The sequence below is a fragment of the Corythoichthys intestinalis genome, chromosome 6 (assembly GCF_030265065.1).
Source record: "Corythoichthys intestinalis isolate RoL2023-P3 chromosome 6, ASM3026506v1, whole genome shotgun sequence".
NCBI lineage: Eukaryota > Metazoa > Chordata > Actinopteri > Syngnathiformes > Syngnathidae > Corythoichthys > Corythoichthys intestinalis.
In genome coordinates, this window is record NC_080400.1 from 7,041,881 (window position 1) to 7,067,491 (window position 25,611).

The following is a 25,611-nucleotide window of genomic DNA, read 5'->3' on the forward strand; positions in this document are numbered from 1 at the left end:
ATATATATATATATATAAAGCAAAGCAAATGACTGTCTAAGGTGCTCGAAAAATAATTTCGACCCATATAAAAATGTTTTATGTTCATTATTGTTGCAGTTTTATTGCTTTACAACTATACATATATATATATATATATATATATATATATATATATATATATATATATATATATATATATATATATATATATATATATATATATATATATATATGAAAGTCAATTACATGCAATGACACTTTTCGGCCACCAGGGCGGGCCAGGCCCCCCTTTAAAATCCGCTTATGGTGATCACACTCAATAATCCAATTTAAACGGCATCAAAAATAGGTCAATAGGAAAGCAGAATCATTTTACTAAGCATCATGGTAAAGATTCTGACCAATCGGGGCAGCAGTATCTTTACGGCGCGACTTTTAAAACTTTCTGCCAACGAGACTTACGTATATCTTATAGTCGGGGTGAAAGTGAGACGGAACGAGGTGGAACGGCGTACCGGAATGAAATTTTCAGGCGGATAGTTGAAGATGCTATACAGAAAACTGTGTCGGCTTCGCTGAATGCAAACGAATGTAACGCTTTGCTCTCATACGAGACATATATTTAATAAACTTTTCCAGCGCTATTTTGTTGTGTAGATGCATTTATAATGATCTTAAAAATAATTAGACTATGTAAACATTGAGAAAACTCCACTATCCGCCTGATAGAATAGACACACAAATATACCGTTTTGGCCCGAATATAAGACGGCCCTGATTATAAGACGACCCCCTCTTTTGCAAGACTCAAGTTTGAAAAAAATACTTTTTGAACACCAAATTAATTTTTATACAGAAAATAATTACAGTATATCCGGAACAAATGATTATAACAATATATTTGAGAGAAAAAGCAATTTTGCCTCATTCAAATCTTAATATCTGAACATTTAAATATGCAAACTAAGGTGTTTGTAAATGAATGGCTTCTGGTTTTTGAAATGTAAAGAAACCAATCTATTGTGATAAAACAACAAAATTGCAATAACTGCATTAACCATCAAAGTGAAGTCTAACTGTACCTGTAGTCTTGAAACAAATCTGAATAACGAAAAACATTGCAATAAAATAATGCAAACTGGTTAAACTAAAAAGAGTAGCTGAGATATGTCATGACAGAACATTGCTTCAATGATATCTGGCGCCATGTAGCGTCATAAATCGGGAGAGTAGCTGAGATCTGTCATGACAGAACGTCGCTTCAATGATATCTGGCGCCATCTAGAGTCGTTTTTTTTTTCCCCAGTGTTATTTCAATGCAAAAAACACCGTCTTATATTCGGGCCAATACGGTATATCCTAAGTTCTTGAATAGTTTTGCTTTTAAAATTGTGCAAATATAAAAATTAGATGGCGTTTTAGATGGAATTTTGTAAATCAGTGAAAAAATACTATTTTGAATAGAAATCGGTTTCTCGTTCATGCCTTGTTCCAGTGTAATGCAGCAGCCTAATGCATGCATGAAACCAATTAATTCATTCATCCATTTTCTGAGCCGCTTAAGCTAAATTATATATAAACTAGAAACTGCAATTTCGGGAGAAATTACACACCTTGGTCTTTCCTCTGTGGAGATACAGATCTTAGCCCCACTCAGGTCTATCAATAGAATGGATCATAATGCCAGTCATTGGCAAAAAACAAAGTAAAAGCCGTTAGAAATGAATGGGAGAATTGGACGTCCATGGACGTCAATGGCGGCACCTTTCATAATTGTTAATGGAATCGGGGAAGTTTGGGGGACACGTCCTAATGATATCTAGTCATTTTCTGTTGATTTGGGAAAAAAAAAAAATTCCCATTGAAAATGAATGGGAAAAATTTTGGACGTCCATGGACGTCAATGGTATCAACTTACATAAGCGTCAATGGAATCCAAGTACATTGGCATCAATAAAATGAACAAACATGAAGAAATGCCATTGGAAATGAATGGGAAGTTTGGACGTCCATGAACGTCAATGGCATCACCCTCCATAAGCGGCAATGCAATCGGGGACATTTGGGGGACACGTCCTAATGATATCTAGTCATTTTCTGTTGATTTGGGAAAAAAAAAAAAAATTCCCATTGAAAATGAATGGGAAAAATTTTGGACGTCCATGGACGTCAATGGTATCAACTTACATAACCGTCAATGGAATCCAAGTACATTGGCATCAATAGAATGAACAAACATGAAGAAATGCCATTGGAAAAGAATGGGAAGTTTGGACGTCCATGGACGTCAATGGCATCACCCTCCATAAGCGGTAATGCAATCGGGGACATTTGGGGGACAGGTCCTAATGATATCTAGTCATTTTCTGTTGATTTGGGGAAAAAAAAAAAAATTCCCATTGAAAATGAATGGGAAAAATTTTGGACGTCCATGGACGTCAATGGCAGCACCCCCCATAAGCGTCAATGGAATTGGGGACGTTTGGGATATACGTCCTATTGATATCTGGTCATTTTCTGTTGATTTGGAGAAATGTAGTTTTTTCCCCATTGAAAATGAATGGGAAAAATTTTGGACGTCCATGTAAGTCAATGGCGGCACCCTTCATAAGCGTCAATGGAATTGGGGAAGTTTGGGGGACACGTCCTATTGATATCTGGTCATTTTCTGTTGATTTGGGGTAATTTTGTTTTTTCCCCATTGAAAATGAATGGGAAAAATTTTGGACGTCCATGGCAGTCAATGGCATCGACATCCATATAGTCAATTGAATCCAAGTACATTGGCATCAGTAGATTCGACATGCATGGCCGTCAATGGCATCAATGCAATGTAAATTCCATTGGAAATCCCATTGAAATGAATGGGAAATTCTCCCATTAGAAATGAATGGGACAGTTTTTGGCAAATTTCTGGGGAACCGTAATTTTTTCCCAAATTCTGTATATAACTTTTATGCCCCTCACCGTCCCGGAATTTTTGATACCCAAATTATGTGATTTGGTCAAAAATTGTAGGACTAGATACATTTTGAAACTTTTTTTTTTTTCCGGAAAATTGCCGTTTACGGGCGAACGGAAAATTTTTCGTGGCGGTTTGAAAAATTCCCATCGTCACGCGAAAAATCCGGTCGTGCCGATACTTGAACGGTGCCGATCGGTGCTACGGTTTGGGCTGTGCGTTGGCTCAAAAAAACGCGGAGAATAAGATGAATAATAATAATAAGAACAATAAAGTTGTACAATAACATTACCTTGTTCTTTCCTTTGGAAAGACCAAGGTAATTAGATTGAATTATAGAATTAAAAACATTTGTTATCAATGAAAAAATGAAAAGTGTTTGTTGGCTGTCACTGCGATCGCTCCACAAAACTAACAATATAAACTAGAAACTGCAATTTCGGGAGAAATTACACCTTGGTCTTTCCTCTGTGGAGATACAAATCTTAGCCCCACTCAGGTCTATCAATAGAATGGACCATAATGCCAGTCAATGGCACTAAACAAAGTAAAAGCCATTAGAAAAGATTGGGAGAATTGGACGTCCATGGCCGTCAATGGCATCACCCTCCATAAGCGGCAATCCAATCAGGGACATTTGGGGGACACGTCCTAATGATATCTAGTCATTTTCTGTTGATTTGGGGAAAAAAAAAAAATTCCCATTGAAAATGAATGGGAAAAATTTTGGACGTCCATGGACGTCAATGGTATCAATTTACATAAGCGTCAATGGAATCCAAGTACATTGGCATCAATAGAATGAACAAACATGAAGAAATGCCATTGGAAATGAATGGGAAGTTTGGACGTCCGTGGCCGTCAATGGCATCACCCTCCATAAGAGGCAATGCAATCGGGGACATTTGGGGGACACGTCCTATTGATATCTAGTCATTTTCTGTTGATTTGGGGAAAAAAAAAAAATTCCCATTGAAAATGAATGGGAAAAATTTTGGACGTCCATGGACGTCAATGGTATCAACTTAGATAAGCGTCAATGGAATCCAAGTACATTGGCATCAATAGAATGAACAAACATGAAGAAATGCCATTGGGATTTAATGGGAAGTTTGGACGTCCATGAACGTCAATGGCATCACCCTCCATAAGCGGCAATGCAATCGGGGACATTTGGGGGACACGTCCTAATGATATCTAGTCATTTTCTGTTGATTTGGGGAAAAAAAAAAAATTTCCCATTGAAAATGAATGGGAAAAATTTTGGACGTCTATGGACGTCAATGGTATCAACTTACATAAGCGTCAATGGAATCTAAGTACATTGGCATCAATAGAATGAACAAACATGAAAAAATGCCATTGGAATAAATGGGAAGTTTGGACGTCCCTGGACGTCAATGGCATCACCCTCCATAAGCAGCAATGCAATTGGGGACATTTGGGGGACACGTCCTATTGATATCTAGTCATTTTCTGTTGATTTGGGGAAAAAAAAAAATTTCCCATTGAAAATGAATGGGTAAAATTTTGGACGTCCATGGACGTCAATGGCAGCACCCCCCATAAGCGTCAATGGAGTTGGGGACGTTTGGGGTATACGTCCTATTGATATCTGGTCATTTTCTGTTGATTTAGAAAATGTAGTTTTTTCCCCATTGAAAATGAATGGGAAAAATTTTGGACGTCCATGTAAGTCAATGGCGGCACCCTTCATAAGCGTCAATGGAATTGGGGAAGTTTGGGGGACACGTCCTATTGATATCTGGTCATTTTCTGTTGATTTGGGGTAATTTTGTTTTTTCCCCATTGAAAATGAATGGGAAAAATTTTGGACGTCCATGGCCGTCAATGGCATCGACATCCATACAGTCAATTGAATCCAAGTACATTGGCATCAGTAGATTCGACATGCATGGCCGTCAATGGCATCAATGCAATGTAAATTCCATTGGAAATCCCATTGGAAGTGAATGGGACTTTTCCCATTTGAAATGAATGGGATAGTTTTTGGCAAATTTCCAATGAAGCGTAATTTTTTTCCAAATTCTGTATACAACTTTTATGCCCCTCACCGTCCCGGAATTTTTGATGCCCAAATTATGTGATTTGGTCAAAAATTGTAGGACTAGATACATTTTGAAACTTTTTTTTTTTTCACGGAAAATTGCCGTTTACGGACGAACGGAAAAATTTTCGGGGCCATTTGTAAAATTTCCTGTGTCACGCGAAAATTCCGGTCGTGCCGATACTTGAACGGTGCCGATCGGTCTAACGGTTCGGGCTGTGAAGCGCGCGTTTTTTTTCCATTCAAAATGAATAGGAAAGTTTTTGGCAAATTTCCAGGGAACCGTAAATTTTTGCCAAATTCTGTATACAACTTTTATGCCCCTCACCGTCCCGGAATTTTTGATGCCCAAATTATGTGATTTGGTCAAAAATTGTAGGACTAGATACATTTTTAAACTTTTTTTATTTTTCGGAAAATTGCCGTTTACGGGCGAACGGAAAATTTTTCGTGGCGGTTTGAAAAATTCCCATCGTCACGCGAGAATTCCGGTCGTGCCGATACTTCAACGGTGCCGATCGGTGCTACGGTTTGGGCTGTGCGTTGGCTCAAAAAAACGCGGAGAATAAGATGAATAATAACTAGAAACTGCAATTTCGGGAGAAATTACACCTTGGTCTTTCCTCTGTGGAGATACAAATCTTAGCCCCACTCAGGTCTATCAATAGAATGGACCATAATGCCAGTCAATGGCACTAAACAAAGTAAAAGCCATTAGAAAAGATTGGGAGAATTGGACGTCCATGGCCGTCAATGGCATCACCCTCCATAAGCGGCAATCCAATCAGGGACATTTGGGGGACACGTCCTAATGATATCTAGTCATTTTCTGTTGATTTGGGGAAAAAAAAAAAATTCCCATTGAAAATGAATGGGAAAAATTTTGGACGTCCATGGACGTCAATGGTATCAATTTACATAGGCGTCAATGGAATCCAAGTACATTGGCATCAATAGAATGAACAAACATGAAGAAATGCCATTGGAAATGAATGGGAAGTTTGGACGTCCGTGGACGTCAATGGCATCACCCTCCATAAGCAGCAATGCAATTGGGGACATTTGGGGGAAACGTCCTATTGATATCTAGTCATTTTCTGTTTATTTGGGGAAAAAAAAAAAATTCCCATTGAAAATGAATGGGAAAAATTTTGGACGTCTATGGACGTCAATGGTATCAACTTACATAAGCGTCAATGGAATCTAAGTACATTGGCATCAATAGAATGAACAAACATGAAGAAATGCCATTGGAATAAATGGGAAGTTTGGACGTCCCTGGACGTCAATGGCATCACCCTCCATAAGCAGCAATGCGATTGGGGACATTTGGGGGACACGTCCTATTGATATCTAGTCATTTTCTGTTGATTTGGGGAAAAAAAAAAATTTCCCATTGAAAATGAATGGGTAAAATTTTGGACGTCCATGGACGTCAATGGCAGCACCCCCCATAAGCGTCAATGGAATCCAAGTACATTGGCATCAAAAGAATGAACAAACATGAAGAAATGCCATTGGAAATTAATGGGAAGTTTGGACGTCCCTGGACGTCAATGGCATCACCCTCCATAAGCAGCAATGCAATTGGGGACATTTGGGGGACACGTCCTATTGATATCTAGTCATTTTCTGTTGATTTGGGGAAAAAAAAAAATTTCCCATTGAAAATGAATGGGTAAAATTTTGGACGTCCATGGACGTCAATGGCAGCACCCCCCATAAGCGTCAATGGAGTTGGGGACGTTTGGGGTATACGTCCTATTGATATCTGGTCATTTTCTGTTGATTTAGAAAATGTAGTTTTTTCCCCATTGAAAATGAATGGGAAAAATTTTGGACGTCCATGTAAGTCAATGGCGGCACCCTTCATAAGCGTCAATGGAATTGGGGAAGTTTGGGGGACACGTCCTATTGATATCTGGTCATTTTCTGTTGATTTGGAGTAATTTTGTTTTTTCCCCATTGAAAATGAATGGGAAAAATTTTGGACGTCCATGGCAGTCAATGGCATCGACATCCATACAGTCAATTGAATCCAAGTACATTGGCATCAGTAGATTCGACATGCATGGCCGTCAATGGCATCAATGCAATGTAAATTCCATTGGAAATCCCATTGGAAGTGAATGGGACTTTTCCCATTTGAAATGAATGGGATAGTTTTTGGCAAATTTCCAAGGAAGCGTAATTTTTTTCCAAATTCTGTATACAACTTTTATGCCCCTCACCGTCCCGGAATTTTTTATGCCCAAATTATGTGGTTTGGTCAAAAATTGTAGGACTAGATACATTTTGAAACTTTTTTTTTTTTCACGGAAAATTGCCGTTTACGGACGAACGGAAAAATTTTCGGGGCCATTTGTAAAGTTTCCTGTGTCACGCGAAAATTCCGGTCGTGCCGATACTTGAACGGTGCCGATCGGTCTAACGGTTCGGGCTGTGAAGCGCGCGGTTTTTTTCCATTCAAAATGAATAGGAAAGTTTTTGGCAAATTTCCGGGGAACCGTAAATTTTTGCCAAATTCTGTATACAACTTTTATGCCCCTCACCGTCCCGGAATTTTTGATGCCCAAATTATGTGATTTGGTCAAAAATTGTAGGACTAGATACATTTTGAAACTTTTTTTATTTTTCGGAAAATTGCCGTTTACGGGCGAACGGAAAATTTTTCGTGGCGGTTTGAAAAATTCCCATCGTCACGCGAGAATTCCGGTCGTGCCGATACTTCAACGGTGCCGATCGGTGCTACGGTTTGGGCTGTGCGTTGGCTCAAAAAAACGCGGAGAATAAGATGAATAATAATAAGTACAATAAAGTTGTAGAATATCATTACCTTGTTCTTTCCTTTGGAAAGACCAAGGTAATAAGTACAATAAAGTTGTAGAATATCATTACCTTGTTCTTTCCTTTGGAAAGACCAAGGTAATTACCCCCAAGAACGGTCAGAGACGTAGGACAACCAGAGGATATAATATATAAAAAAGACAGGGCTGGTGGTAAAGGATAGCTTGTTGAAACAGGAGAATGTCATTGTCAGTCACGTAAGAAAAAGGTGTCGATACAAAAACTAAGGCTATGCTGAGGTCGGCTCGTTTTTTTCGTCTTTTTCAGCCCTTGGCACTCAAGCCCTCTCTTTAACTGAACATTTTTATGTTTTTCCACATCTTTGCCAGTGAATTTGGCACCAGGGACATCATTTTCGGAGAGAATTGGTAGGTTTAGCTCTGTAAACATCTCCTTCGTACACGATTTCCATTCATTTACTAGTGGGGACAAGATCCCGTTTGTCCCCCAATTAGCAACAGTAGCTAACGTCATGAATATTAATGCGCGGAAGGGACGTGTTGCTTGCGGTACGCCATACGACAGGGAGCTGAAATCGACAGAGCACGGGCTCTACCAATGAGGTGTTCCTTTTTTTTTAGCCTGAATGAAAGTGCATAATTTTCTTTCAAGAAAATTTTAATTTTTTAGCAGTAAAGCGACCAACCTCATGAATCTGTTGCTTTCTCACTGTAAGGTAACCCTCTCAATTAGGTCGCAGTGACAGTAATTGCCTTTGGTGTAATTGTCCCTTCACAGATGAGAGAACTTAGTGCGTCGTGGCAGCGGGAGATCGGAAAAACGACCAACAACCCCCAAATTTCTCTAACTGTTGAGCTCTGATCTTTGGCAGGTGCCTTAAAAGAATACAAAAGCCTTGTTGACATGTTTTTCGAGCGTACACCTGAAGCAAAACTGCATTTTCATCAAAGCAGCATTTAATTAACGAGAAAAAAAGCTCCTCCTTGCAGATAAGGCCTGTGGAGATTGGCTTTGACCGACTCCTCAAGACGCTTTTCGCTTCAGTAGCGTCTGTTTTCAGGCTCGGGCTGCCACGATTAAGGGGCTTCACACAATTACCCTCAAGACGGGTTTGAATGGAATTTGAGTTTCTCGCCTTCGTGTAGGATTCGGGTGCGAAACAAATTGGCCAATTGGTGAGGTTAAAAAAAAAAAAAAAAAACTGATGGTAACATGTTCAACCCGTATTGGGCACTTAGTGAACTCATTGGCTTCCTTTGACAGGAGTAGACGTCGAATCCATTTTGACTGGGAGGGGCGAATAAACAGTCCTCACAGTTTGTATGAATTTTGTTTGATAAACATTTTATGAACCACTTGATGCCTGAATTTACATTTGAAAAATATACCGAAAAATAGTGGCAATACATAAGAAGATACAATTTGTATTAATTTACAGTGGTACCTCTACTTACAAACGTCTCTTCATAAAGAATTTTCAGGTTAAGAGACCTCTCAACGGGAAAATATTGCCTCTTGTTAAGAAAGAAATTTCAGGATAAGAAAGGCAAAAATACAGTACGGCTGGTACTCGCAGCTCGCAGAGTTTACTGAACGTAACACACTTTTAGCTGCTCTACCATTGGCTATTGCCTAGCATTCCTGGCATCCAATTGGCTAAGAGGGACCTCTACTGTGTGTATGTGTGCATTCCAGCGGCCTCTTCATTCGCCCGTCGTGTTCCGACAGATTTATGTGGGTGAATTAACTTTTAATTTTCACTCTTTTCTTGTTTTTATACATTATGCGCAACTCTGATTTTATGTTTATTGTGCAATGATCTAATTATAACATGTTTTTGTTACATGTTTTGGTGTATTTTTATGCATTGTAAAAGATTTATGTCTGAATTTTAGGGGGCTTGGAACAGATTAGGGCATTTACATTGAAAACGTGTCTCTACTTAAAGAATTTTCAAATTGAGAAACTACTTCCAGAACCAATTAATTTCATAAGTAGAGGTACCACTATGAAGGAAAAAAACTATAGATCATTAGGTTAAAAATGCAGCTAAAATGAGAAAATCCTACAATTAAAAAAAAAAAAAAAAAAAAATCCATTTAAAATAATTGGGGCTGTCAAATGATTACATTTTTTAATCGAGTTAATTACAGCTTAAAAATTAATTAATCGTAATTAATCGCAATTCAAACCATCTATAAAATATGCCATATTTTTCTGTAAATTATTGTTGGAATGGAAAGATAAGACACATAAGACCCAAGATGGATATATACATTCAACATACGGTACATAAGGACTGTATTTGTTTATTATAACAATAAATCAACAAGATGGCATTAACATTACTAACATTCTGTTAAAGCGATCCATGGATAGAAAGACTTGTAGTTCGTAAAAGAAAAATGTTAGTACAAGTTATAGAAATTTTATATTAAAACCCCTCAATGTTTTCGTTTTAATAAAATTTGTAAAAATTTCAATCAAAAAATAAACTAGTAGCCCGCCATTGTTGATGTCAATAATTACTTACACAATGCTCATGGGTGCTGAAGCCTATAAAATCAGCCGCACCCAAGCGCCAGCAGAGGGCGGCAAAACTCCATAAAACACAAAAAGTGAGCGTTTCACTGTGCTGTCATTTAAATCTGTCTGAGCGGGGCATCTGCGTTAAGTGCGTCAAATATTTTAACGTGATTAATTTTAAAAATTAACACCCGTTAACGCGATAATTTTGACAGCCCTAAACCGATTTTTTTTGTTGTTTTTTTGACACGGCCACGTTGTGTTGAATAAACGTATGCGGCGATCCGTTGCCGACCATTACGGTACCTGACGTCACCATTTTGTTTCGGTAATACTTTACTCTGATCGGCCGAATGATTTCGTCTGTGTTAAATTCTACTTTTTTCACTCTTCATAAAGCATTCATTTCTTGAACTCATTTGAGTCAGCGTTTATTGCTCCGCAACTTGGACCATAATAAACGTAACAACACAGACTTCCTGTGTGTGTCCGTCAACTAACCCAAATATCAATAGTTCCTATTGTTACTGTCATGTCTGTTTTATCTTGTCTTGAAAAAAACTAGAATACTTCGAGTGCCGTGTTCAACGTTTTATTTCTTGCTTTCAATTAACTTAAATGCCGACAGTCCGGCTATAATGCGGCGCTCTTCTGTCTAGCCTCAGCGGCCCTCTGGCTCATAGACAATCACAACATAGATATGACAATACAGCAGCATGGATCCACCAGTGCCACAACATAGAACAACATAACATACAATACCAATATGTCACAGTGTCGACAGCGATGAGCTTTCTCGGATTTCCGACTTACGTTCTCACTTTCATTTTACCGTATCAATCCACGGAAGAAACATTTATTCATCATGATAAAACGAGCAAGTTATACAGCAGCCTTTAAAGGAAAAGTCACATCTGTTTTGTTTTCTCCTAGATTCTGGTAAATTGGAGAAGTTGTCAAATCATATTATTACCGTAAATATTGTCAGTTTATGCTAATGTTTTGAACTACCAATATGCTATGCTTGTGCTGTGTTTCACCAGTCAGTAAAATGACATTACTGTATCTGTACACAAACTCTGTTTTCTTGTATTCTTCTATTTATTGGTGCTAAAATTAGGGTGCGCGTTCTAAACGGGTACAATAATTTTCCCTAGATTTTACAAGTAAATTTGGGGTGTGCATTATACACGGGTGCGCCTTATATTCGGGAACTTACGGTAGTTGGGACAGCTCTAGTTTACCCACATGCTGTCAGAATGGATAATCTTTCAATGCAGACCTAATGGGCTCTGCGTGATTTGGGAATGCCCCCACTCACATATTACAGGGTTTTCTTCACACACAAACAAAAAACTGAGGTCATTTCAAAATATGATCAGCGTATTGGCTCTCTTGGCCATGTTTGTTCAAATTGAACCAGCCAATCTCACATGATTACCTCCCTTTGTGCTCCTCTAGGTTCATAACAGAAACTTGTTGTCGCTGGACTTCGATCGAATCACCAGGACTGAAAAGGTCTACGATGACCACAGGAAATTTACGCTGCGAATCCATTACGACCATGCCGGGCGGCCCACTCTCTGGGCCCCGAGCAGCCGACTGAATGGAGTCAACGTGACCTACTCTGCCGGGGGACACGTTGCGGGCATTCAGAGAGGCACCATGTCGGTACGCATGGACTACGACCATAAAGGCAGGATCACCTCCAAGATGTTTGCAGATGGCAAATCATGGAGCTACACTTATCTAGAGAAGGTAAGAATTTCCACAGAAAAAGAAGATGTCATTTGATATTTAATAGAGCTTCAAAGTTTAATTCATTGCCAGCAGTTAATACGCTCACAAATATCAGCAGATCTTATAATTAAAACCTGTCGGTGCACTGCAGATCTAACACTTTTGATAACTGGGTCTGACAGAAAAATCTGAATTGCTTGGATAAGAGGCAAATGGTATTGTCACATATATTTTTTCTCATTTTTTGGGGTGGGGAAAGGTAACACACTGCAGTTCTTTGAAACTTTGACTTGAGACATGTTAATGAAAGCCAGTCACCTTGATATGAGTCACTTTTCTATTTTTTGCTGAAATCACTTAAATATCAGCCTGGATCGTGCTGTGACAACCTTAGAACACATTTGAATGCTACACTTAGAAGGTTAAGACATGAGCGAAATGGCTAATTATCCGGCGCTTAAGAAAAGGTTAGCACAGTGGTTGCAAAATGACAGTTTACGGGCAAATGGTTAAAGAGCAAGATTTGAAAACTTAGTTCTGTTCACTGACTGTTTGCTTCATAATTTTAAGTTTGGTTCCGTAAAACTAGCTGATAGTGAAAAGTAACAGGTACATTTAATTTGTTGTGGCAATGTTGCTAAATTTGCTTTCAAACATACCAGTGGGGCAAATAAGTATTTAGTCAATCACTAATTGTGCAAGTTCTCCCACTTGAAAATATTAGAGAGGCCTGTAATTGTCAACATGGGTAAACCTCAACCATGAGAGATAGAATGTGGAGGGAAAAAAAACTGAAAATCACATTGTTTGATTTTTAAAGAATTTATTTGCAAATCATGGTGGAAAATAAGTATTTGGTCAATACCAAAAGTTTATCTCAATACTTTGTTATGTACCCTTTGTTGGCAATAACCGAAGTCAACGTTTTCTGTAACTCTTCACAAGCTTTTCACACACTGTTGCTGGTATTTTGGCCCATTCCTCCGTGCAGATCTCCTCTAGAGCAGTGATGTTTTGGGGCTGCCGTTGGGCAAAACAGACTTTCAGCTCCCTCCACAGATTTTCTATGGGGTTGAGATCTGGAGACCGGATAGGCAACTCCAGGACCTTGAAATACTCTTACGAAGCCACTCCTTTGTTGCCCTGGCTGTGTGTTTGGGATCATTGTCAGACTGAAAGACCCAGCCACGTCTCATCTTCAATGCCCTTGCTGATGGAAGGAGATTTTCACTCAAAATGTCTCGATACATGGCCCCATTCATTCTTTCCTTTACACATATCAGTTATACTGGTCCCTTTGCAGAAAAACAGCCCCAAAGCATGATGTTTCCACCCCCGTGCGTCACAGTGGGTATGGTGTTCTACGGATGCAATTCAGTATTCTTTCACCTCCAAACACGAGAACCTGTGTTTCTACCAAAAAGTTCTATTTTGGTTTCATGACCATAACTTATTCTCCCAGTCCTCTTCTGGATCATCCAAATGCTGCTCTCTAGTGGACCGCAGACGGGCCTGGACGTGTACTTTCTTCAGCAGGGGGACACGTCCAGCAGTGCAGGATTTGAGTCCCTGGCGGCGCATTGTGTTACTGATGGTAGCCTTTGTTACTGTGGTCCCAGCTCTCTGTAGGTCATTCACTAGGTCCCCCCCGTATGGTTCTGGGATTTTTGCTCACCGTTCTTGTTATCATTTTGACACCACGGGGTGAGATTTTTCATGGAGCCCCAGATCGAGGGAGATTATCAGTGGTCTTGTATGTCTTCAATTTTCTAATAATTGCTCTCACAGTTGATTTCTTTACACCAAGCGTTTTACCTATTGCAGATTCAGTCTTCCCAGCGTAGTGCAGGTCTCTGGTGTCCTTCAACAGCTCTTTGGTCTTGGCCATAGTGGAGTTTGGAGGGTGACTGACTAAGATTGTGGACAGGTGTCTACCGATAATGAGTTAAAACAGGTGCCATTAATACAGGTAACGAGTGGAGCCTCCTCAGACCACGTTAGACCTCGTCAGAAGAAGTTAGACCTCTTTGACAGCCAGAAATCTTGCTTGTTTGTAGGCGACCAAATACTTATTTTCCACTCTAATTTGGAAATATTTGTTTTTAAAAATCAAACAATGTAATTTTCTGTTTTTCTTTCCACATTCTGTCTCTCATGGTTGAGGTTTGCCCATGTTGACAATTACAGGCCTCTTTAATCTTTTCAAGTAGGAGAACTTGCACAATTGGTGGTTGACTAAATACATATTTGCCCCACTGTAGCCAATTAACTTTAGCGTATGAATATCTGACTAATTGTCTGCCATTGACAATGTTCGACGCCCAGTCCATTTAGACTGACTAGCAGCGATCGAAATAAGTCCTTGATCTGGATTCCTGATCTTAAATTGAGGACTACAGAAATTTTACATAAATTTTCTTTTAGCGAGAAACATGAAGTCGATACATAAAATGATGTGGTGAGCCAGATTTGGCCCCTGTGCCGCCAGTTTGACATCTTTGATCTGTAGCCATCTCAATCAAAACAAAGTATGCAGGACTAGACAATTTAGCGCATTATTGTTTTGTTCTGTGTCCTGTGTTCTGTGAAGCGCTTTAGTACCGCTGCGCCTGTCGAGGTGGAAGGTGAATCATTATGGCTTAGTAACAAAGTAAACTTCTTGTACTGTACTTGTTTAACTGTATCATGTTGTCTTGCAGTCTATGGTGCTGCTACTCTACAGCCAGAGACAGTACATCTTCGAATTCGACAAGAATGACCGTCTCTCATCTGTGACCATGCCCAACGTGGCGCGTCAGACCCTGGAGACGGCGCTCTCCATCGGCTACTACAGAAACACATACCGGCCTCCCGAGGGTAACGCCTCAGTGTTGCAGGACTACAGCGAGGAAGGCCAATTGCTGCAGACCACCTACCTCGGCACGGGCCGTCGGATTATCTACAAGTACGGAAAACTGTCCAAACTTCTAGAGATTCTTTACGACACAACCCGCATCGGCTTCTCCTACGACGAGGTGGCCGGTATGCTCAAGACGGTCAACCTGCAAAGCGAGGGCTTTACCTGCACCATCCGCTACCGCCAGATCGGGCCACTGATTGACCGTCAGATTTTCCGCTTCAGCGAAGAGGGCATGGTCAATGCCCGATTTGACTACGTCTATGACAACAGCTTCCGCGTCACCAGCATGCAGGCGGTCATCAATGAAACGCCGCTGCCTATTGACCTGTACCGCTACGATGACGTTTCGGGCAAGGCGGAACAGTTTGGAAAGTTTGGCGTCATCTACTATGACATCAATCAGATCATCACCACAGCAGTTATGACACACACCAAACACTTTGACGCTTATGGTCGCGTGAAAGAGGTGCAGTATGAAATCTTCCGCTCCCTCATGTACTGGATGATGGTGCAGTACGACAACATGGGTCGCGTGGTTGCCAAGGAACTGAAGGTGGGACCTTATGCAAACACCACGCGCTACACGTACGAGTACGACTCGGATGGCCAACTCCAGGTGGTCTCCATCAACGACAAGCCTCTGTGGCGCTACAGTTACGACCTCAACGGCAACCTGCACCTTCTGAGCCCGGGCAACAGCGCTCGCTTAACTCCATTACGTTACGACATCAGGGACCGTATAACTCGCTTGGGGGATGTCCAGTACAGGATGGATGAAGACGGTTTTCTCCGGCAGAGAGGCAATGACTACTTTGACTATAACTCGGCCGGACTTCTAGTGAAGGTGTACAACAAAGCGAGCGGCTGGAATATCCGCTACCGCTACGACGGCTTGGGCCGGAGGGTGTCCAGCCGGAGCAGCGTGGGCCACTACCTGCAGTTCTTCTACGCAGATTTATCCAGCCCTACGCGGATCACCCATATGTACAACCATACAAGCTCTGAGATCACGTCGCTGTACTACGACCTACAGGGCCATCTGTTCGCCATGGAGCTGAGCAGCGGCGATGAGTTCTACGTAGCCTGTGACAACATCGGCACACCTCTGGCCGTCTTCAGCGGCTCGGGCCACATGATCAAGCAGGTGCTCCACACAGCGTTCGGTGAGGTCTACCTGGACACCAACCCCAGCTTCCAGGTCATCATCGGCTATCAGGGTGGTCTGTATGAACCCCTCACCAGACTGGTGCACATGGGTCGCAGGGACTACGACGTCTTGGCCGGGCGCTGGACCACGCCTGACCATGATGTTTGGAAACGTCTCAACAGCGGCCACATTGTGCCGTTCAACTTGTACATGTTCAAAAACAACAACCCGCTCAGCAACAACGAAGAGATCAAATGTTACATGACGGGTAAGTTCAAGCAAACAAAATTGTGACAACTACTTAAGTAGATTTGTGAAGAAGAAACACTACTCTTACTTTGGGCTACACTAGAGTCGGTTTATTTTTCCTTTTAGATTTTACTTTAATTTTGCCAGAGATGCTGACAGTGGCTCTACCAGTTTAAAGTGCATGTGACACGAAAAAGCGTGTTTATTTAATAATACACGCGGTATTTTATGCTCCTGAATGATATGGACCGCTTGGATGTGTGTGGAAGCGATCGCTATATTTATTTAGTTTTTTTAATCCCGCGCCATGAAAATGAGTGATTTCCGGCTTCGGTCTTGCATTGAGGAGGAGGGCGCTGTGACATGTACGGGTGAAGGCGTCCTCTTCACTATACAGCGTACTGTTGTGTATGAGGACAAAGGATTCAGCTGATTTTTCGGATTAATACGTTTATTTTTCGCATCACGCCAGCCAAACGGCTGCAGAAAAATCTTGCTGTTTGAGGGAGAGGCTTGTGCGCCTTTTTGGAGTTTCAAAAGGTTCCCATTCACCGTGGATATTGGCCAAAACAAGCCCTACTACTGTGGGACCATTGGACTTAAGAGGAAGTGAGTAAACATCTTGTTTTGTATTATGTCAAATACGAATACAGCGATTACAAAGTAAACACTACAAACTTTCTTTAAATAAAGGACTACTTACGTTTGATCATTGATTGGCATGTAAAAAGCTCTCTTCGTGCACATTAGCTGCACGTTAGCTGCACAACAACTGCAGCCGCCCTCCTCCTGGGAACAAGCTGTAAATTGCTCTCCGCCGGGCGGTTTACCGATCCGCAAAGACAATCGACAACCCAGTCGTCATGTCAAATAATCCAGGCTAGTTATGTGTGATTTTCCGCTTCGAAGACTTTGAAACATCACTCGGTTCGGGTTAACATGTCGGCTAGCTGTCACGCCTCTAGGTTTGTTTACATTATCCGAAGCCCGGGAAGGGAAATGACATATGTCCGATTTAGGTGTCATAACATATCGTTCAGGAGGTGCGACAGTAAAGGTGAAGTCGACAGTTTTGACCATTATGGAGTAATTTTGCCATGTCGTCCTGAATAAGTGCATTTTTATTATTTCATATTCCATTTAGCACAAGACTGTTATTTGTCATGACCATACCATTTATTTAGCAGTTGGGGGAAAATACTTGGATAAAAATAATATCCAGTAAAAATATTGACGTAGGGAGACAGAAACAATGACATTTTGCAGCTCTCTTCATTGCGTTTTCCTCGTTGTGAATAATTCCCCCTCGACGGGCTGACTGGTCCTTCTCAAGCCATTTATTTCGCTATTGGGGGAAAATACTTGGATAAAAATAATATCCTGTAAAAATGTTGGAGTAAAGAGACTGAAACAATGACATTTTGCGGCTCTCTTTGTCGCGTTTTCCTCGTTCTGAATAATTCCCCCTCAATGGGCTGAATAGTAAAGCCGATGAGCCCATTCTCCCGCTGACGTCATCCACCTGTTGGGGACGCTAGAGCCCTATAATGGTAGGCGTGGCTAACCGGCCGATTAAAAGACTAATTTCTCGTCATCTGTGCTTTTCTACATTGTTGTATATAGTCAAATCGTCTCAAAATATGATTCTAATTCACATAATAATGCTATTTAAGACTTTTTTTTCTCATGCCGTATGCTCTTTAACCAATGAGACATCGCAACAATAATTACATGACTCCACTATAGACCCTACTCACGTGACGTCACAGCCACGCCCCCGCGCCATGTTGTCCGGATACTAGTCATGTTAATGCATTAGCGCTTCGCAAATTCCTCCTATTATGGCGTGTTTTTCTGCTCGTTAACATTAATAATCAAAATGGTGAAGTCGTGTGTGGCGGTCGGTTGCAAAAACAGAGAAGATAGACAGAGAGACTTGAATTTTGACCGTATTCCGAGAGACCCGAACAGGAGACCGAGATTGACTGCTGCAATTCGACGAGAAAACTGGGCTCCAAACGACTACCACCGATTATGTAGGAGTCATTTTATATCTGGTAAGATGCATTTAATATATATTTAGAGGGTTTTTGGGCTGACAACCACAATTAAGATCATTGCTAGGCTAATCGCCGACAACATACACTCAGACGTTGTGAATGAACTACCTGAAAATATATAATTATAAGGGGATAATCAGACAGTTGTCATACAATTAATTTACAATTTCACTATTGAGGTCAAAAGCCAAAAAATAAATTCAACTAGGGACAATCTGGAGTAGTGCTATCGCACTTCATATTTATTACGTATTATATATGTATATAGTGAGAGTGCTATCGCTAAACCATATAAACATTAAAAGCCCTAGCTCCATTGACAAATGATATGAAATACATTAGACTTGACAGTGGATGTTAGCAAGAACAAAAGATTTTGAATTGAAAATTTCGTAACTCACCTTCCGAGCACAAGATTCCTGCCGAATTTTCGTGTACGAGGACCTGTTTCACCCAACCAGCAACGTAGCATTTATAAGCCTCCAAGCTCTTAAAGTTTTTCAAACTTTCGTGAGAATAGGCTGATTTTGTGTGGACAAGATTGTTGTAAATATCAGGATATCAGATGTCAGGCGAAGCCAGCGGGTCGAAAAACATCGATTTAGGCATCAAATACGGATCTGGCAAATGGATAAACTGAAGCTTTTCCACGTAACGCCTTTTATGCAACGGATCCAATGAGTTTACAGCGTCAGATAACACCGGGGCTTCCATGAATTGCTCTATAACTTGCTCGACTAATTGAAAACAATGAGAATAGGTCTGAAAAAGAGGTACAATATGGCGGCCGGAGACAGCGACACGCCCATTTTGTGACGTAGGTGAGTAGGGTCTATACCAATCAGGCGTAACAATATAGCCACATGACCACACACAAGCTCGCAGTTGAAAGTCCTACGATCACACGGGCCTGTTCACTCACATGGTGTCTTTAAAGCGCCGTAAAAAAGTACTATTTCACATAAAGCACTCAACATGACTAAAACGCGGGGATTTCAACCTCTCATTTTTTATTTGGCACCAATAGACTATGGAAAACCGGAGATATGATCATTTCATGGTGGAAAATATTTTTTCTCCACTAGAGGGCACTCATGCTCTTTGGACAGGTGATGTTTAATTTCTGTAGATGTTTAGAGTCGGACTTCGATGATTTTTGTGAATGTTTTTGGCCTAATTTCTTCATGTATTAGGTAAAAGTACAGTGTAATAATAACAGTTCATACAGATGACGGTGTGCTTAGAAAAAAAATATACAATCGTTTTAAAAAACAAATTTAAAAGACATTGCTAGGGGTTATTCATTGCTTGATTATTGATTATGCCAAATACTTTTTTATTTGTACTTAAGTATGACTACTTGGGCCTTTACTCAAATAATATTAATTTTAGGTACAGGTCGTCCCCGGGTTATGAATGAGATACGTTCTACGCTGGCGACATAACCCGAATTTCGGCGTAAATCGGAATTAAGCCTTTAAGCACCCCTACAAAATAACTATCCAAAAGTATTAAATCTTGTTCAAAGATGGAGGATACACTGCCCTCTAATGGCAGCGTTCGGTCTGGCTGGACTGTCGCCTTGTATGACTGGGAATCACACTCAGATGTCCGACATGGATAAAGGATAGCTATGGTCTGGTTTGGCCCATATTAGGCTGTAAGTCGTTCTGGCTAATACAGTGGAGCAAATAAGTCTTTAGTCAGCCACCAATTGTGCAAGTTCTCCTACTTGAAAAGATTAGAGAGGCCTGTAATTGTCAACATGGGTAAACCTCAACCATGAGCGACAGAATGTGGAAAAAAAACAGAGAATCACATTGTTTGATTTTTAAAAACAAATATTTCCAAATTAGAGTGGAAAATAAGTATTTGGTCACCTACAAACAAGCAAGATTTCTGGCTGTCAAAGAGGTCTAACTTGGTCTAACAGTGTCCACAGAGTCGGTATATGTAGCTGAATATAAATAGCAATGCCGGCAGATGTTAGGTGAGTCCCACAAGTGCGATCAATAATGCATATAAGTTTTTTATGTTGCTAAAATTACACATGTCAAGGGGGAAGAGAGAGCCACGGATCTCCCTTCCCCCTCTTTGTGAAAGGGTTGCTCACCGAGTGACACTCACTTCAGGGTGACAAGAAGATGCAGAACACCCAACAATTTGCATTAACATAAATATATCTGCTCCAGAGATCACCCCGCCTCCCCGTTAGCGCTGTATTCAAGTGAAATGTTGTTAGCTTCCACTGACTTGATGTCACCCAACAGTGTTGTTAATCACGGCGTTAGAATAAAACGGCATTACTAACAGCGTTATTTTCTTCGGTAGTGAGTAATCTAATTAATGACTTTTCTCATCTCGGCAACGCCGATCCCGTTACTGACGCGGGAAAGGCGTGTGTTACTATGTTGGTTGACTGACGCGAGAAAAGTCTGTGAAAGACCGACTCACGGAGACGAGAGAGCAGAGCAGGAGTAAGGACGAGGCAAGGGAGGGTGACGTCGTTGCAAACGCGATGCTACTATGCTGGGTGGCTCCAATAATACCTGACTGTAGCCGATAGCCTACAAACTACGCCCACATGATGCTTCGGTAGATATCACATATACACAGAACTAGATGCAAATGACAGACACGGCTGCATTAGCAACATGTATAATAAAGAACTAGATGCGTTAGTAAACAGCCGCCATCTTAAAGCAGTAGACCTCTCATTAAGGCTCTGTTGTAGAGAACCTTCCTAGTGATCCTAAATCACTTTCAGTGTTGTCACGGATTACTTAAAAAAGTAATCTAGTTACTTTGCTGATTACTTTATTATCAAAGTAACTAAGTTACTTTAAAAGTAATTTATCAGTTACTTTTACCAGTTTTTCTCCTTTTGCTGCCTCAACATAAAAATAACAGACAAATGTCATAGAGTGTAGTTGAGTTTTTCACATAAGGCTTAATCTTTGAGTTAGCGGGCGTTTAATTAGTCGATGGAGTTGATTTCAACCACCATTGACTCGCCCTAGTTTAGCCATCCCGGAGCTCTAAAACTAACAAATAACTGACAAACTGCACGAAATTTGTTTAAATCAACTCCAACGACTAATTAAACCCCTGCTAACTCCAAGATTAAGCCTAATGTAAGAAATTCTGAACTTCCCCTTTGAAATAAAGACCTAGCCGTTAAAATGTTGTCTATAAAAGTTGTAAAGAAATAAAACAAACAACAAAAATTAATGAAATGAACAAAAATCCTACAACGAAAAATTTTCATAACGGGTCAAAGTCATTTGCTTAGCCAAAACTACACCAGAGGAGGCAAGATGGATATTTAGAGTTCCTTTAAACCTAAGCTTTCAAACGCTACCAACAACAACTTGAATAGTTGATTGAACTCGAACAGTGTCAAGATCTGTATATATACACTCACCGGCCACTTTATTAGGTACACCTGTCCAACTTCTCGTTAACACTTAATTTCTAATCAGCCAATCACATGGCGGCAACTCAGTGCATTTAGGCATGTGGACATGGTTTAAGACAATCTCCTGCAGTTCAAACCGAGCATCAGTATGGGGAAAAAAGGTTGAGTGACTTTGAACGTGGCATGGTTGTTGGTGCCAGAAGGGCAGTATCTCAGTAACTGCTGATCTACTGGGATTTTCACGCACAACCATCTCTAGGGTTTACAGAGAATGGTCCGAAAAAGAAAAAATATCCAGTGAGCGGCAGTTCTGTGGGCGGAAATGCCTTGTTGATGCCAGAGGTCAGAAGAGAATGGCCAGGCTGGTTTGAGCTGATAGAAAGGCAACCGTGACTCAAGTAACCACCCGTTACAACCAAGGTAGGCAGAAGAGCATCTCTGAACGCACAGTACGTCGAACTTTGAGGCAGATGGGCTACAGCAGCAGAAGACCACGCCGGGTGCCACTCCTTTCAGCTAAGAACAGGAAACAGAGGCTACAATTTGCACAAGCTGATCGAAATTGGACAATAGAAGATTGGAAAAACGTTGCCTGGTCTGATGAGTCTCGATTTCTGCTGCGACATTCGGATGGTAGGGTCAGAATTTGGCGTCAACAACATGAAACCATGGATCCATCCTGCCTTGTATCGACAGTTCAGGCTGGTGGTGGTGTAATGGTGTGGGGAATATTTTCTTAGCACTCTTTGGGCCCCTTGGTACCAATTGAGCATCGTTGGAACGCCACAGCCTACCTGAGTATTGTTGCTGACCATGTCCATCCCTTTATGACCACAATGTACCCAACTTCTGATGGCTACTTTCAGCAGGATAATGCGCCATGTCATAAAGCTGGAATCATCTCAGACTGGTTTCTTGAACATGACAATGAGTTCACTGTACTCAAATGGCCTCCACAGTCACCAGATCTCAATCCAATAGAGCATCTTTGGGATGTGGTGGAACGGGAGATTCGCATCATGGATGTGCAGCCGACAAATCTGCACCAACTGTGTGATGCCATCATGTCAATATGGACCAAACTCTCTGAGGAATGCTTCCAGCACCTTGTTGAATCTATGCCACGGGGATCCAACCCGTTACTAGCATGGTGTACCAAATAAAGTGGCCGGTGCGTGTATATAATAAAGAACTAGATGCGTTCGTAAACAGCCGCCATCTTAAAGCAGTAGACCTCTCATTAAGGCTCTTTTATAGATAACCTTCCTAGCGAACCTAAGTAACTTTTTATCTAAAATGCTCCTAAATTGGCAAACTCTTGACTTAAATCCATCTTTAAATGATGAAATAGTTTTAAAACTTAGAGATATCAAAAGTAGACAGAAGGGAACTTATGCAATAACGGGAGATATTTTTACAACTTTAATGGTTGATTCACAACATTAAATTACTTCCACACATAGCAAAGGTTACTATTTAGTTATCACAATATCCGCAATACCCCTGTGTCTAGTAAAGTTTAGGGTCAAGAATTGTCCCAAAAAAACCTTTAAACTTCACATTGTGTGACCTGTTTTATTTTGGGGGTTTTTTGGGGGGGATGGGGGGATCCATGAAAATTGAAAATTATCACCAGTTACTTTGCCAAGTAACTAATTACTCTTACATTAAGGTAACTGAGTTACTAACGCAATTACTTTTTGGGAGAAGTAATTTGTAACTGTAATTAATTACTTTTTTAAAAGTGAGATTAACAACACTGTCACCCAAGCACCTATTTTGACGCTGTAAATCACAAGTCATGGATCAAGCATTGAGATCACTGAGAAACAAAAAGATGGCACAGAATACTCCCCGCTTATCCATCTTTTATTTATAGTGCTTTTCTCACACTTTTGCTTGTTTGCAGAGGGAAATGTGCCGTGCTGATGACAATTGGCGGGCTACAATGCTAATTAACACTTTAAACAGCATGACGTTCTACCTGCAAATGTCACTTTGGAGCTGTTAGATGCTGCCCGGGGCTTTTTAATTTAACCTGCTTCATGTGTTCTTGCGTATTTTTTTGTGTCGCAGTGACATACTGAAGCACACTTAACGTATGGCTTTGATAGATTTCAATGGCAGTAAATAAACCCATTGGCAAATGTCTTTTCAGGCTGCAAGACTCGGAGAAAAATGACTAAGCTTGAAAAATAAATATGGGTTTTTGTAACAGTCAAGTTCAGCTTTTTGCATTCATCATATTTCTAGATAGATTGTCCAAATATGGTGATTAGGGGTGTGACAAAATATCGAAATGGTGATATATCGTGATACTTTGTATCCCAAAAGGTTATCGATATGCTCCTGCCAAGAACCGAGATATCGTTTTAAAAAGGTGTCACCAAAAAAAAAAAAAAACCTCTCAGTTAACTACAAGGCTGCATTGATCGTGCTCGACGCCCAATCATTTACATTGAGAACGTTTGTTCATTCGAAACCAGAGCATTTACAGTTATTCTGTCTGATTTTCAGGGCATTTACAGGTCACTTGCTGTTCGTTTTGGGGCATTTACAGGTCATTTCCTGTTGAGTTTGAGCCACTGCCTATTGATTAGGGTGATTCCCAGGTCACGTCCTGTTCTGTAACTCAAAATAAACAGGAAGGGACCCATAAATACCCCAAAATCAAGAGGAAGTAGGGGTGTAACGGTACACAAAAATCTCGGTTCGGTACGTACCTCGGTTTTGAGGTCACAGTTCGGTTCATTTTCGGTACAGTAAAAAAAACAAAATGCAAAATATAAATGTGCTAGTTGTTTATTACACGCCTTTGTGCTTTCAACAATAGCCTATACAAAGCTAGAATTCTGCTCAAAAAGTAGCGGGTATTTAAAGATAATCCAACAACAATTTGCCTTTCAGACCGCGCGTATTAGTCAGCTTTCTTTCTGAAAGAAGAAAAAAGAAGTCCTGTGCTAACGAGAAAAGCAATCCCAATGACAAAGAGTTTAACATGGTAAATGGTGTTATACTTATATAGCACCTTTCCACCTTTCAAGGCGCTCAAAGCACTTTATACTATCTCGCCATCCACCTACTGGTGATGCAGCACCAGGAGCAATGTAGGGTTCAGTGTCTTGCTCAAGGACACTTAGACGAGTTCATTAGGGCGGAGACTTGATCCCACAACCTCTGGGTTGGGGGACAACTACTCTACCACTGAGCCACGCCACCCTACATGTATTTTGCAAATGAAATGCCTCAATAAATCTTTTTTTTTTCTTTTTCTTATGTACGGTTTTCAAAAGCTTTATTGGTGGATTTTCTCAAGTTAAAGTGCCACACAGAAATTAATCAATTCAATTGTGTAAGCAGGATCTGTGTATTATACTTATTATTTTATTACATGTGTTGTAGCTCATTTCAATTTATTTTGTTTAAATGGGCTATTATTTATTTTATTATGTGTTTAGATTTTACAAATGTGATATAGTATTCATTTATATTGTATATTTTATGTTGTATAACTTTAGTTCCTATGTGAATATTAGTTCCGACTTGTTTTGTTGTGGTAGTAGGGTTTTGTATTGAACATGGGGCCGTGTTGGTTATTATTATAGCAGAGAAGACAGCAGTAAATCAACAAAGACGAGTCAACTGTGCACCGATCTACCACTCAAGAGATCTGGTGGACTCAAAAAGTCGGTTACGATTGCATATTAGTTTGAAAATCGACCGGATCCACCGTATTTTCACACGAGTGACTT

The 25,611-nt window shown here is 40.5% G+C and overlaps 1 protein-coding gene across 13 annotated transcripts in view; it reads left to right on the plus strand.

Moving 5' to 3' along the window:
- The window catches only part of tenm4 (teneurin transmembrane protein 4), a 630,468-nt gene that overhangs the window by 555,008 nt on the left and 49,849 nt on the right, over positions 1-25,611 (plus strand). For all 13 annotated transcript variants that reach the window (XM_057839253.1, XM_057839252.1, XM_057839254.1 and 10 more), the window contains 2 exons: positions 11,808-12,104; positions 14,786-16,400. In XM_057839253.1, coding sequence (XP_057695236.1) covers positions 11,808-12,104; positions 14,786-16,400 — 1,912 coding nt within the window. The remainder of the gene's footprint in view (positions 1-11,807; positions 12,105-14,785; positions 16,401-25,611) is intronic.